This window comes from Microcaecilia unicolor, chromosome 14, assembly GCF_901765095.1.
Source record: "Microcaecilia unicolor chromosome 14, aMicUni1.1, whole genome shotgun sequence".
In the NCBI taxonomy this organism is placed as follows: domain Eukaryota; kingdom Metazoa; phylum Chordata; class Amphibia; order Gymnophiona; family Siphonopidae; genus Microcaecilia; species Microcaecilia unicolor.
The window spans coordinates 33,172,088-33,184,193 of NC_044044.1; the positions used below are offsets into that span (position 1 = coordinate 33,172,088).

At 46.2% G+C, this 12,106-nt stretch overlaps 2 gene segments (V, D, J or C); both read right to left on the reverse strand.

Moving 5' to 3' along the window:
• Positions 1 to 5,642: 5,642 nt before the first annotated feature.
• On the reverse strand, positions 5,643 to 7,613 carry LOC115457438. The segment is given in 2 exon segments: positions 5,643 to 5,968; positions 7,508 to 7,613. Coding segments are annotated over 2 exon segments (432 nt in total).
• A 1,403-nt stretch (positions 7,614 to 9,016) lies between these two features.
• LOC115457439 lies at positions 9,017 to 10,009 on the reverse strand. The segment is given in 2 exon segments: positions 9,017 to 9,324; positions 9,934 to 10,009. Coding segments are annotated over 2 exon segments (357 nt in total).
• Between the last annotated feature and the right edge of the window lie 2,097 nt (positions 10,010 to 12,106).

Sequence of the window (12,106 nt, forward strand, 5' to 3'; positions counted from 1 at the left end):
TTTTAGTGAGACAGACATAAGCTACTTTATTTTATTTTATTTTTTATTTATTGGGATTTATAAACTTTATGAAGAGATTCTACTACTAATTATCGTTTCTATAGCGCTAGTAGACGTACGCAGCGCTGTACACTGAACATGTAAGAGAGGGCCGCTGCTCGACAGAGCTTACAATCTAATTAAGACAGACAAACAGCACAAATAAGGGATAAGGGAATTACTAAGGTGGGAATGATACAACAGACATGGGTACTGAACAAGTGAATAGGAGTTAGGAGTTAAAAGCAGCCTCAAAAAGGTGGGCTTTTAGCCTAGATTTGAAGATGGCCAGAGATGGAGCTTGATTCAGGAAGTCTATTCCAGGCCGTACAGTGCAGTAAGATAAAAGGAATTGAGGCTGGAGTTGGCAGTGGAGGAGAAGGGTACAGATAAGGGTGATTTACTTGATGAACGGAGTTCTTGGGGAAGAGTGTAGGGAGAGATAAGAGAGGAGAGGTACTGAGGAGCTGCAGAGTGAATGCACTTATAGGTCAATAAAGAGGAGTTTGAACTGTATGCGGAAACGGATAGGAAGCCAGTGAAGTGACTTGAGGAGAGGGCTAATATGAGAATAACGACCCTGGCGGAATATAAATTGTGCAGCAGAGTTTTGAACAGATTGAAGGGGAGAGAGATGGCTTAGTGGGAGACCTGTGAGAAGCAAGTTGCAGTAGTCTAAGAGAGAGGTGATAAGAGTGTAGATAAGAGTTTTGCTAGTGTACTCAGAAAGGAAGGGATGAATTTTGGTAACGTTGTAGAGAAAGAAATGACAGGTTTTAGCAGTCTGTTGAATATGTGCAGAGAAAGAAAGCGAGGAGTCAAAGATGGCCCCAAGGTTATGAACTGATGAGACTGGAAGGATGAGAGTGTTATCCACCCAAGGCGGTGTACAGCAGGTACAGCTAACATACAATTTCGTTAACAGCATAACAATAGTAAAATGACCAAGTATGAATACAATAAATGAGGTAAACTTGAAAACAGTAAATTGAAACCTAATAATAGGATTAACATGAAACATTATCAAAAATATACACATTGAACAGCGTTGAAATTCAAATACCAGAGATATAATAGGATGTCAGCATAATACTAATGAAACATCTAATAAGCAGCACTAGAACATTCAAATAACTGTTTTTCTACAGTACAGCTTATTAAAACCCTTAAAATTGCACTGAAAAGTCTTTAAAACTGTAAATAAACATTCTGGAGTCTCATCCCTGACTTCTTTCTTTACCATAAGAGTAGCTGACACTGTGGGTGCTTGAGCACCCCCAATATTGAGCAAATTCCTTGTATGTGTCCAGGGAGGGGTTATTTCCACTGGGCTTAGCACCCCCAATAATTTTGGCAAGTTGGCTCCTGTGGCTCTAAGCCCCTTCCGTCTCTGTGTTATAGGAGGAGAGAGTTTTTTTTTTTTTACATTTGTACCCTGCGCTTTCCCACTCATGGCAGGCTCTATGCGGTGGGCAATTGAGGGTTAAGTGACTTGCCCAGAGTCACAAGGAGCTGCCTGTGCCGGGAATTGAACTCAGTTCCTCAGTTCCCCAGGACCAAAGTCCACCACCCTAACCACTAGGCCACTCCTCCGCTCGGGACTGTACATTTTATGCTCAGGGCTCCTATCTCTCTGCATTGCTGTGGTATCAGAGGTAGCACAGTAATAGACAGCTGTGTGATTGAACCTGGCATGCTGCACCTCTAGTGAGCATTGTTTGGTATGGTTTCTCAGCACCTTATACCCCTCCTGGAAGTCTTTCTCAAAAGTTGGCTGGCTCTCGGTAACGCTGGTGACAATTGCATGGAGCTCTCCTCCTGTCTTCTGCTGCTGGTACCAGTACATGTAGATGTAGTCACTTTCATTCTGGTAACATCGCAAGACCACTTTCTCCTTTTCCTTGACTACCAGCCTCTCTGGCCACTGATGAACCAAAAGAGACCAGCACAGACCTGGAAGAACAGAGGAACTGTGAGTTACTTCAAAACCAAGCAAAGAAAAGAAAGATTGAACTGAGTACAGCAAAATCCAGCCATTAAACTAGAAAATTCAGGTCTTAGTGAGCGTCCCAAGCCCCCCCCTGTGTACTGTAGACTTCTTGGAGCTGCTTTTTGCTCATCAGATCCTTCATTATTCTGGATGCCGGCTTGGATTGTCCTGTTTCCGGCATGCTGCCCCCTTCCTTTTAGGGAGAGCTGAATCAGAAGGGGTCGTGCCCCCTGGCACTTACTCATTCTCAGAGCTAGGTAAGGAAGGGAGCAGAAGAGGAAGCTCATGGCCTCCGAGCAGCTGTCTCAGAGCCGTTGGTGGGATCTCTCTTTTTCGGAGTGATGGGACTGCACCTGTGGTGGTGGTGGTTGACCTCATTTACAAGAAGAAAGAGGTGGAGCCAGTGGGGAGCAAAAGCTGGTAAGCAATAGCACCCCAGGAGGAGGGTGTTCTAATCCCTGGCTCTGTGTGTGTGAACCCAGGACCATCTTCAAACTGCCAACACCCCTTCCCAACAGAAACCTTGAAATCCAGTCTGTGAACTATTGAATAAAGGAATGACTTCTGCTTCCAGTTGAGCAAGATGAGAGAAATGGAGGTGAATAAGGGTCAGCTTCCAGATTACTTCTATTCTGTCAGTGGTTCCCAGACCTGATCCTGCAGGCAGGTCAGGCAGTCAGGTTTTCAGGATATCCACAATAAACATTTGCATGCAGTGCATGCAAATCTCCTGAATATCTTGAAAACCTGACTGACTGGGCTTTACGGTGGTTTCTGATGACAGGTTTATTACTTCTGAGGAAACCTTTCGATAATCTCCAAACCAAACCAATTTTGGCTTTTGCATATTCAACTTAAGGAAGTTTGCTTAAGCCCAGTCCTCTACTATATACTGTTTTAATAATAGAAAGGTATTATCCAAGGTTTCTTGAACAGGGCATAAAACAAAATTATCATCAGCATAAGATAACGAAAAGAGACTCATAAATATTCCAAAATTTCGGCAACAATGGGAACCCCTGGGGGACACCACACAGTTCAATTTCCAGCTAGTCAATGTTACACCATTTTTCAAAACACAATTCTGTCTAGAACCTAAAAAAGATGAAAACCATTTAAGGACTAACCCACCCCCCCTCCCCCCTCGATTCACTCAATCTAAAAAGCAAATGCCGCTGAGAAATCAAACTGTAAAAGAAAAACCTCTTTACCTAAAGCTGGATAGGGCTGTTTTCCAAACAGTGGCCAAGCCAGGTCACAAGTACCTGGCAGAAACCCAAATCGTAACAACATTCCATGCTACCAATCACAGGGTAAGCAGTAACGTCACCATGTCTGTCTCAATAGCAGACTATGGACTTTTCTTCCAGGAACTTGTCCAAATCTTTTTTTAAACCCAGATATGCTAACCACCGTTACTACATCTTCCGACAAAGAGTTCCAGAGCTCAAGTATTCGTTGAGTGAAAAAATATTTCCTCCTATTTGTTTTGAAAGCATTTCCGTGTAATTTCATTGAGTGTCCCCTGGTCTTTGGAACGAGTAAAAACTACTACTACTACTACTTATCATTTCTATAGCGCTACTAGACGTACACAGCACTGTACACTTGAACATGAAGAGACAGTCCCTGCTCCACACAGCTTACAATCTAATTAGGACAGACAAACAGGACAACAAGAGATAAGGGAATATTAAAGTAAGGATGATAAAATAAGGGTTCTGAACAAGGGTTAGGAGTTAAAAGCAGCATCAAAAAGGTGGGCTTTTAGCTTAGATTTGAAGACGGCCAGAGATGGAGCTTGACGTACCGGCTCAGGAAGTCTAGTCCAGGCATATGGTGCAGCAAGATAAAAGGAACGGAGTCTGGAGTTAGCGGTGGAGGAGAAGGGTGCAGATAAGAGAGATTTACCCAGTGAACGGAGTTCCCGGGGAGGAATGTAGGGAGAGATGAGAGTGGAGAGGTACTGAGGAGCTGCAGAGTCAATGCACTTATAGGTCAATAAGAGGAGTTTGAACTGTATGCGGAAATGGATAGGAAGCCAGTGAAGTGACTTGAGGAGAGGGCTAATATGAGCATAACGACCCTAGCGGAATATTAGCCATCTCTCTCCTCTTCAATCTGTTCAAAATTCTGCTGCACAACTAAGTGGGAGACCTGTGAGAAGCAAGTTGCAATAGTCTAAGCGAGAGGTGATAAGAGCGTGGATGAGGATTCTACTTGTTCTATACCACTCAGGATTTTGTAGACCTCAATCATATCTCCCCTCATCCGTCTCTTTTCCAATCTAAAGGAGAGGGAGAAAGAGGGAGAATGGAAATAAAGAAGCATGAAAAAGAGGACAAGGGGGGGGGGGATAAGCAGTTGCCAGAAAGTCTACAGAGGCTGAAAATGTATCTCCTTGGGGTGAGGTCAGGTGAAGACAGGGGGAAGGGGATCTTCTTGGAGATCAGGGTCTGCCAAGGGGCTAAGGAGAGGCTCCTGGGAGCAGCTACTGTCCAGAGTATGTTTAAGGGCAGCCATGCTGAGAATCTTAATCTGACAATCCATTTCACTGTTTCTGTACAGCTCATCCTCTTCTCTTTCTGAGAAAGGGTTCAGGTTTTCCATTGTACAGTGTTTGGTGCCACCTACTGCATCTATAATGCAAGCAAAGCACCAGCACTGCTGTTCCACATCATATCCATTCATGGTTTATCACTTTTACTCTTACGTTTTAAATTATGGAACACGGCCTCTTTCATTGTCATCAGTGAAATCCATTATAGCATAACAGTAGTAAAATGACCAAATATAATGAGGCAAATTTGGAAGTGACAAATTGAATCCAAATCTTAGGGCTGGGAGGGGTCTGCTTAATTGGGGGCGGGGGTGCAAAGGCTGAAGGTTCTTCTAGTGTGATTTCCACCAGCCTTGACTCTGGGACTTCCAGAAGAGAAAAGAAACACGTCAGTGGGGTTGAGGGGCTCAGGAGTGGGTATCATTTTTATAACGCCACTGGTTGTACAGACTGCTGTGCAGGGGTCATTTATTTATTTATTTATGGCATTTATACCCCGCTCTTTCCCGCTCAATAGCAGGTTCAGTGCGGCTTACAAGGTATGGTACAAGTATTGAGAGAAGATCCAGTTATAAAGAGTAGGACGATAGGAAGAAGAGTGGGGGAGAGGATTGGAGTATGGGTAGTGCTAGTGGTGTGGATTGAGTTTGAGAATTAGGTTGGGTTGTTTGGGTAAGCTTGTTTGAAGAGGTAAGTTTTCAGCAGCTTTCGGAAGGGAAGGTGTTCATTGGTTGTTCGGATGTGTCCTAAAGAGCTTACAATCTGAGGCAGTGGGAGATAACGTGACTTGCACATTACTCTAATCATTAGGCCACTCCCTCTCTCTCTCAATTGCTCCTCCCCCTGAATAAAAATCTCCAGGAATATGTTAGCAGGCCAGGTTCCTCCTCTGTCATGAGGTGTTGTGGGGGAGATTAATAAGACCCTGCTCTGTCACTGCCTAGGTGAGTATGACTGTGGGGGTGTCACCACTTCTCTAATGCCCAGCTCTGCCACTGACCCTCTGTGGGACCCTAGGGAGCCACCTGTTCCTGCAGTCACAGGGAGGTTTTGCTACCAGTGTGAATCCAGCTTCCTCCACTGTGCTTTGCTGCAGGTGCAGAAAAGTGTTTGAGACAAGCTGATGTTCTTAATGCTCAGACTGAGCTCAGTCTCGTTGACCCGCTTAGCCTTGTAGGATCCTCCCTTGGTTGAAGTGGCTTCTGCATCACCCTTGCTTCTCAAAGCAAACAGGTGCTGGATGACTCCCTGGGGCTCCTGCCAGTACCAGCTCAGCCAGGGGTACTCCTTGTCCCTCAGGACACAGCGAAGATCGGCACTCTCTCCTGGCTTCACTAAGACATACTGTGGAAACTGATCCACCAGACTTGTTCCTGCCACTGCAATAAAAGAGGGAAAAATAAAGTCATTGGTGGGGGTCCTGTCCCGGAGACCTCTCCTCTCTCTCAGAGACATAGGTGATGCTGGCTGCCCAGGAAAAGGATCTTCCAGTGAACAAGAAGTTGAAACCATAAGCGCAGTGTGCAGAGGTGCCCTAGAATGTTAGGAACGATTCGGAAAGGGATGGAGGATCTAACAGCGTATTGTCATGCCTCGGTACTGATCCAGTGTGTGAAGTTCTGGTCGCTCCATCTCAAGAAAGATAGGAGAATTTAGAAAAGGCTCAGAGAAGGGCAACTAAAATTATAACGGGAGTGGAAGGAGTCCTGTATGAGAAAAGCTTTTATTTGTAAGAGCCTCATCTCTCCCTGACCCTCCACTGCCCCAGTGTCCACCTCCCACAGCTTGGAAGCTGAAACCTGCAGCCACCCAGCCCAGCACTTTGGTCTCCAGAGCCCAAAGCACTTCTCAACTTAGCCAGTCTGTGATACCCCCCTGTCACTGGCCTTACTGAAGCACTTGTCAGGACACCCGAATCCGGCATAGCTGAAGGAGTAGCCTAATAGTTAGAGCAGCAGGTCAGCCAGGGTTGAAATCTCACTGTGCCTGCTTGTGATCTTAACCCTCCACTGCCTCAGGTACAAAGATTATGAGCCCTCTGGGGACAGGGAAATACCTGAATCTAACTTACTTTGAGCTGCTGGAAAGATGTGAGCTAAATTCAAAGCCTTCTAGTGCACCAGCTCCCCCACCCCTCCCTCTTCTGAGTTTATAATAGAGTCATCAGCTGGCTTCAGGTCCCTGGGGTCAAGCTGTACCAGCCCTTGTTTTATGTCCATTGATTTCAACAAGCCTAGGGAGGCAGGGAGAAAGACTAGGCCTGACACTGGAAGGAAGCCATTGCCCAAACTTTTTGTAGGGTCCTTCCTGCTGTGCCTTTGCTGCAAGCATAGAGGTACTGGGCAGCGTGGAAGCTCTGAATGTGGGGGATCCTCAAGAGGAATCGCTCCCATGTCGGTCTCTCTGCCGTGAAGTTCTCCTGGGCCACGTACTCATTTATGGAGTTCTGCATGCTAGAAAGGAAGAGAGCTTCAAGGCTTCCTCCTCCTGGCTCCTGCCGGTACCAGTACAAGAAGTAGCAGGAGGAGTCCAGCAGCTGGCAGGAGATTTCACAGCTTTGACCTATTTTGAACAAAGAGGGATCCTCCACCTGCCATGCAAAGGATACAAACTCACATGATGTAATTCAGATCCACAGCTCTTGCTGGAAGGAACTGTTTCTGCCTCTTCCCAGCATTTAGTTTAAATATTTTTCAACTTAATTTCCATTGAAGATTAAATGCCCCTGGCCTCACTGACCCCATGCACAAGTCCATATAACCTTATATTAACAGTAAACTTCCCCCTCCCCTCACTGTTCTCCCTACACAGGTTACACCTTATGCCTTTATGTTAAGGACAAAACACCCACGGTCCCTCAAACACAGGCTGCACCACCATTCTAACATTATATCAAGAAAATAAGTCCAGATACCTACAGGAGGCTGAGCAAAAGCACATGGTCCACACTAGAAAGAGAATCATTTCTGTCTGTGAGCTCCGGCTACTGTGAACACACAGACACTCTGTCACAAAGTCTTGCATCTAAGCAGTTCTGCTCCCAAAGCCTGCCATGTGACTTCCTCCTGTGCACTGTATGCATGACGGACAGAGAACATGCTTACTAGCTGGAAAGGCTTAAAGGCTAATGTGACATATGAGGAGGTTAACCGTTTTTGGAAGGTCATGGTGGACTTGTTGAAGGTTACAGGTGTTGGGAGCGCTAAGATTAGAAGTTGGATCTGTAGCTACAATATGAAAATGCACAAAGAAAGGGCAGACAGGTAGGAATAACGCAATAGTGTAAGACAGGAAACGCAGCAATGCAGGGGTGCAGCAGCCCTTTGGTTGCAGGTCCAGTGCACATTATTTATTTATTAGGATGTATTTACTGCCTTTTTGAAGGAATTCACTCAAACATAAGCAATAGACAATTACAGCGGTAAAAATATTCAAATAACAATACAAAGTGTGGCATAATGTCAACACAATATATAATAGAACATTTTAATAGACAGCGTAGGGTATAAGCAAAGATGGAACATATAGATAGGTAAGAGAGTAAGAGGAGTTAGAAAATAAGGTGACTAATTTAAGGAAAGGTGCACATGAGGTCAGAGAGATGGTTAAATATTATCTCAGCTACGGTAGGTGTGTGAAAGGTCAGTGACAGAGCTGGGATTTGTAGGTGGGCGTCTAACCCTTCATCGAGTCAGTGTGGATGAAGTTGCTCAGTGTAGAAGGATATTATTTATTTATTTATTGCATTTGTACCCCACATTTTCCCACCCATTTGCAGGCTCAATGTGGCTGACATAGTACCGTCAAGGCGTTTGCCCAGTCAGTTGATAACAGATACAAGGTTGTGTAGTGATCGAATGAGTTATAAGTGGCGAGTTGCAAGGGATGAAGATTGCTTGTTGTCCAGTACGATTATAGTCAAGCAGTGTATCTTAATGCAACTAAACAGGGAGGTGAATTTAGTTTCCAGAGCTGTAAAGTGAAAGGATAGGTTGGGGGTGAGGCTGGCTGTGATGTTTTTGCAGAGAGGTGACAAAGCGCAGAATTAACAGGTGCAGAGTGAAGACGCCATGCTATGATGGGGGGGGCTGGGGGAGGGGCAGCAATTTCTTTTTCTTTCCTTGGCCTTCAAGATCAGTCAGAACCGGTGTCGAGATCTGGGTTCCCCACCCAGCTCTGGTCAGTTACAGACCTCCACTAGGGTTCGTGTAACCACAGCCTTTCGGTCTCCCTCCACAGCATCCTTGACCCAGCCCAGCTCATCCGTACAGCACAAGACCTGAGACAGAACTGAACCCCCATCTCCCAGATGGTGCGTCTGAACCACCAGCCAGCTGCTTCCTTTGGTTTTAAGAAAATGCAAGTTAAAGGCCCACACTGTTGGCTCTCAGAGGCCTTTTTTTGCAACGACACCCCTGGCACATCTCTCATGGTGCATCACTGCAGGAGCAGAGGTACAATCCCGAATCCTCTCTCTCAGGTGCCTTCAGTGTCAGGTGATAAGCACCATCCTTTCCCCTTTCTGCAGACACCTTGTCCTTATAACCAGGCGAGAACTCGGGCTCATTTTGCCGGTATGCAGAGATGATGAGTTGCAGCTTGTGCCCAGGGAGCTGCCGATACCAGTACATCATCGGCTGGTCCGATTCAGTCTGGAAGCAGTCCAGCTGCACTGGCTGGGACACCAGTGCTGTTAGAAACTGCCTAGGCTGGTGGATTCTCTGAGACATGATACCTAGTCCAAAACAAATTGAGACACAGAGTCACAGAACGCACACAAATCTCAAACAATTCCTAGCTTGTATTTGAGCGGAAAGTGCTTGAATGACCTTGGCAAAGGTCATACAGTCAGCAGCAGAAAAGGAAGCCTGCCTGACACCTGGCATGACTTTTCTACTACGCAACAGAGCTACACTTCTCATTTTAATAGTACTATTTACACAATAAGTATTTAGTCACAATATGTCCCTGTGCTGAAGAGCCAAACATCTAAGTTTGTACATGAGGCAATTGGAGATGAAGTGACTTCTCCAAGATCCCAAGGAGGCTCAGTGGGATGGGGATGGGGTTTGAACACTGATTTCCCAAACTCAGATGCCATGGGGAAAAAATGGAGGCAATCCAAACTTATTTTAGAGGTGAAAAATTCTCAGTGTATCTGAAAAGCCCCTCCCGATCCATACAGCAGTTCTATCTGCTACTGGAACAACACAAGAATTATCTTGAGATGACAAGGTGCACGGGATTTCAGGACCACGCACAGATTCTTAGACCCGCCTGTCCAGAGAGAAGGCAAAGATTCACTCCAGTCCCCCCTAGTTCCTGCTGAGGACAGAACACTTACAGGTCAAACAGAGGAGCGGCAGAAAGAGTGGCTGCAAGGTTAACAGCATCCTGCCTTCTGCAGTTTCTGCAGCTGTTTCCTGCTCAGGCAGGAGGTGCACCTAACACCCCTTCCACAAGCTGGGTCTGTCTGAGAGGCAAAATCAAATGTTCTCTTTTCTGGTTTAAGAAAGACCAAGGTTAATCAAGTCCAGTATCCTGTCTCCAACAGTGGCCAATCTGGGTCACAAGATCCTAAAAACTAGGGGATCTTTATTCAAAGCGCGGTATCTGGCCAGAAACGGCTCCTGGCTGCTTAAATCGATTGCTCGGGTCTGTCTCAGTGGCACTTAACTAGCTACTGTGACTGAGTATCACCACAGACTGCTAAACTCAAAGCCAGCTATTTTCTGGGTGATTGTGGGCGGATTTGGCACTTACACGGTTAAATGACAACATTCAGCACTGGATAAAATTCGGTCCTATCTTTATGTGATTAAGTCCTGAATATTGCAATATCCAGCTGCATAATGAGTTGTTTTCTCACAGCCTCTCTGGCATCCTCAGGGCCGCCGAGAGGGGGTAGCGGGGGGGGGGGGCAAAATTCCCCAGGCCCGGCCTCCAAGGGGGGCCCGGTGCCTGGGTCTCTCTCTCTCCTGCTCCTGACGGGACCCGGGTGATTGCATCTTCACAGGAGCAGGAGAAAGAAAAACTCCGACACCGGGCTCCGCCTCCACCGCCGTGCCGAGCAGCTGCTTTTCCTCTCAGGCGCATGCTCGGTTTGTGCGCAACGAAAGAAAAAATCAGCCGCAGGGCAGACATGGAGTGACGAGCAGCGCCGGATTCTTCCGCAGGCGGGGCCTCGGGATCCCTGCCAGCCCCAAGGTATTTGAGTTGTAGCAGTGATCCTGGGGGGGGGGGGGGGGGGGGGAGGCGGCCCTGCCCTGGGCCTGGCTCAGTCTCTTGGCGGCCCTGGGCATCCTATCTGCCAGTCAGCTGGTACCGAGTCGTAGGCTTGTCTGCTGCTGTTTCTTACACACTGGTTGAGACACAGAGCAAAGCATTTATGTATCTGGTCCATCTGAATGCAATAACGACACCAGATTCTCTTACTTTTAGGAAACAAGTGAAGAGCTCCTGGTTTTATCAGGCACTTGGTAACTGATCATCACTGACGTATTAAATACTTTATTAGGTCTACAGTGAGTGTATGGTAATGCTGTTTATTCAATGAGTGTCTTGCTCTGAATTATATGTTTTATTGAACCCCACCTAGAGCTGGGGATAGTTGCGGGTTATAAATATTGTTTTAAACATAAATAAATATGAAAAAACCTGGTAGTACATGACTTGTATTTTGTAGGACAGCCTCCCCTCCCTCTCTGCTCCCCCCTGTAATTTTACCTCTCAACGCTGTCTTCTGTTATGCAATGCTAAAGGATGTTTCTTTTCACTCCATCCATCCATCCAATCTCTTAATTCCACACTCTAAATAATCCTGTAGGTGTGAGGAACACTTAATTCTTCCGTTAAGGAGGTATCAGTTTCATCCACTAAGTGCTCCTTTATCCACTAAAGTCTCCATCCCTCTAGCTCCTCTTCCACATCTTCTGTTCCTTAATCTTTTCATGGCCAAGGCACTCGTTTCCTGCCTGTCCGTCTCTCTTCTGTTCTCTTAAATCCTTGGGATTATCAGCCATCCCTCCATCAAGCGCCTGGCACAGGCCCCTGTGTAACTGGAATCTCGTCACATTCTGAAACTTATAATGCAGCAACAGTCATGAAGATGTCTAATGTTGACTCAGACGGGATAAAAGTTATTCTGAAATGTTACCTCTAAGTAGGCCTTTGTCACTACCATTCCAGGGTACGTCTCCCACTGGCATGAATTCAATTTAAGGGCCCCCCTAAAGTGACAGTTTCAGAAAGGACCCCCCAAGCAAAGTGGTCCACCATGGCTGATTCAGGAGCAGCCGCAAGTGGACCCCTTTCTTCCTTCCCCCCCCCCCCCCCCCCCACAGGGTCTGTTTGGGTGGAAGCTGTGCCACTCTCTCCGCCCCTTTTTTGGATGCAAACTATTTCCTTTGTCTTCCAGTCATTTCTCCAATACCTTCTCTCACTCTATTCCATGAAAAGCAAAGGATTAAGAAGCTTTCCTCTTATATAGATTTATATCTGACTGAGAGGCTATTTAA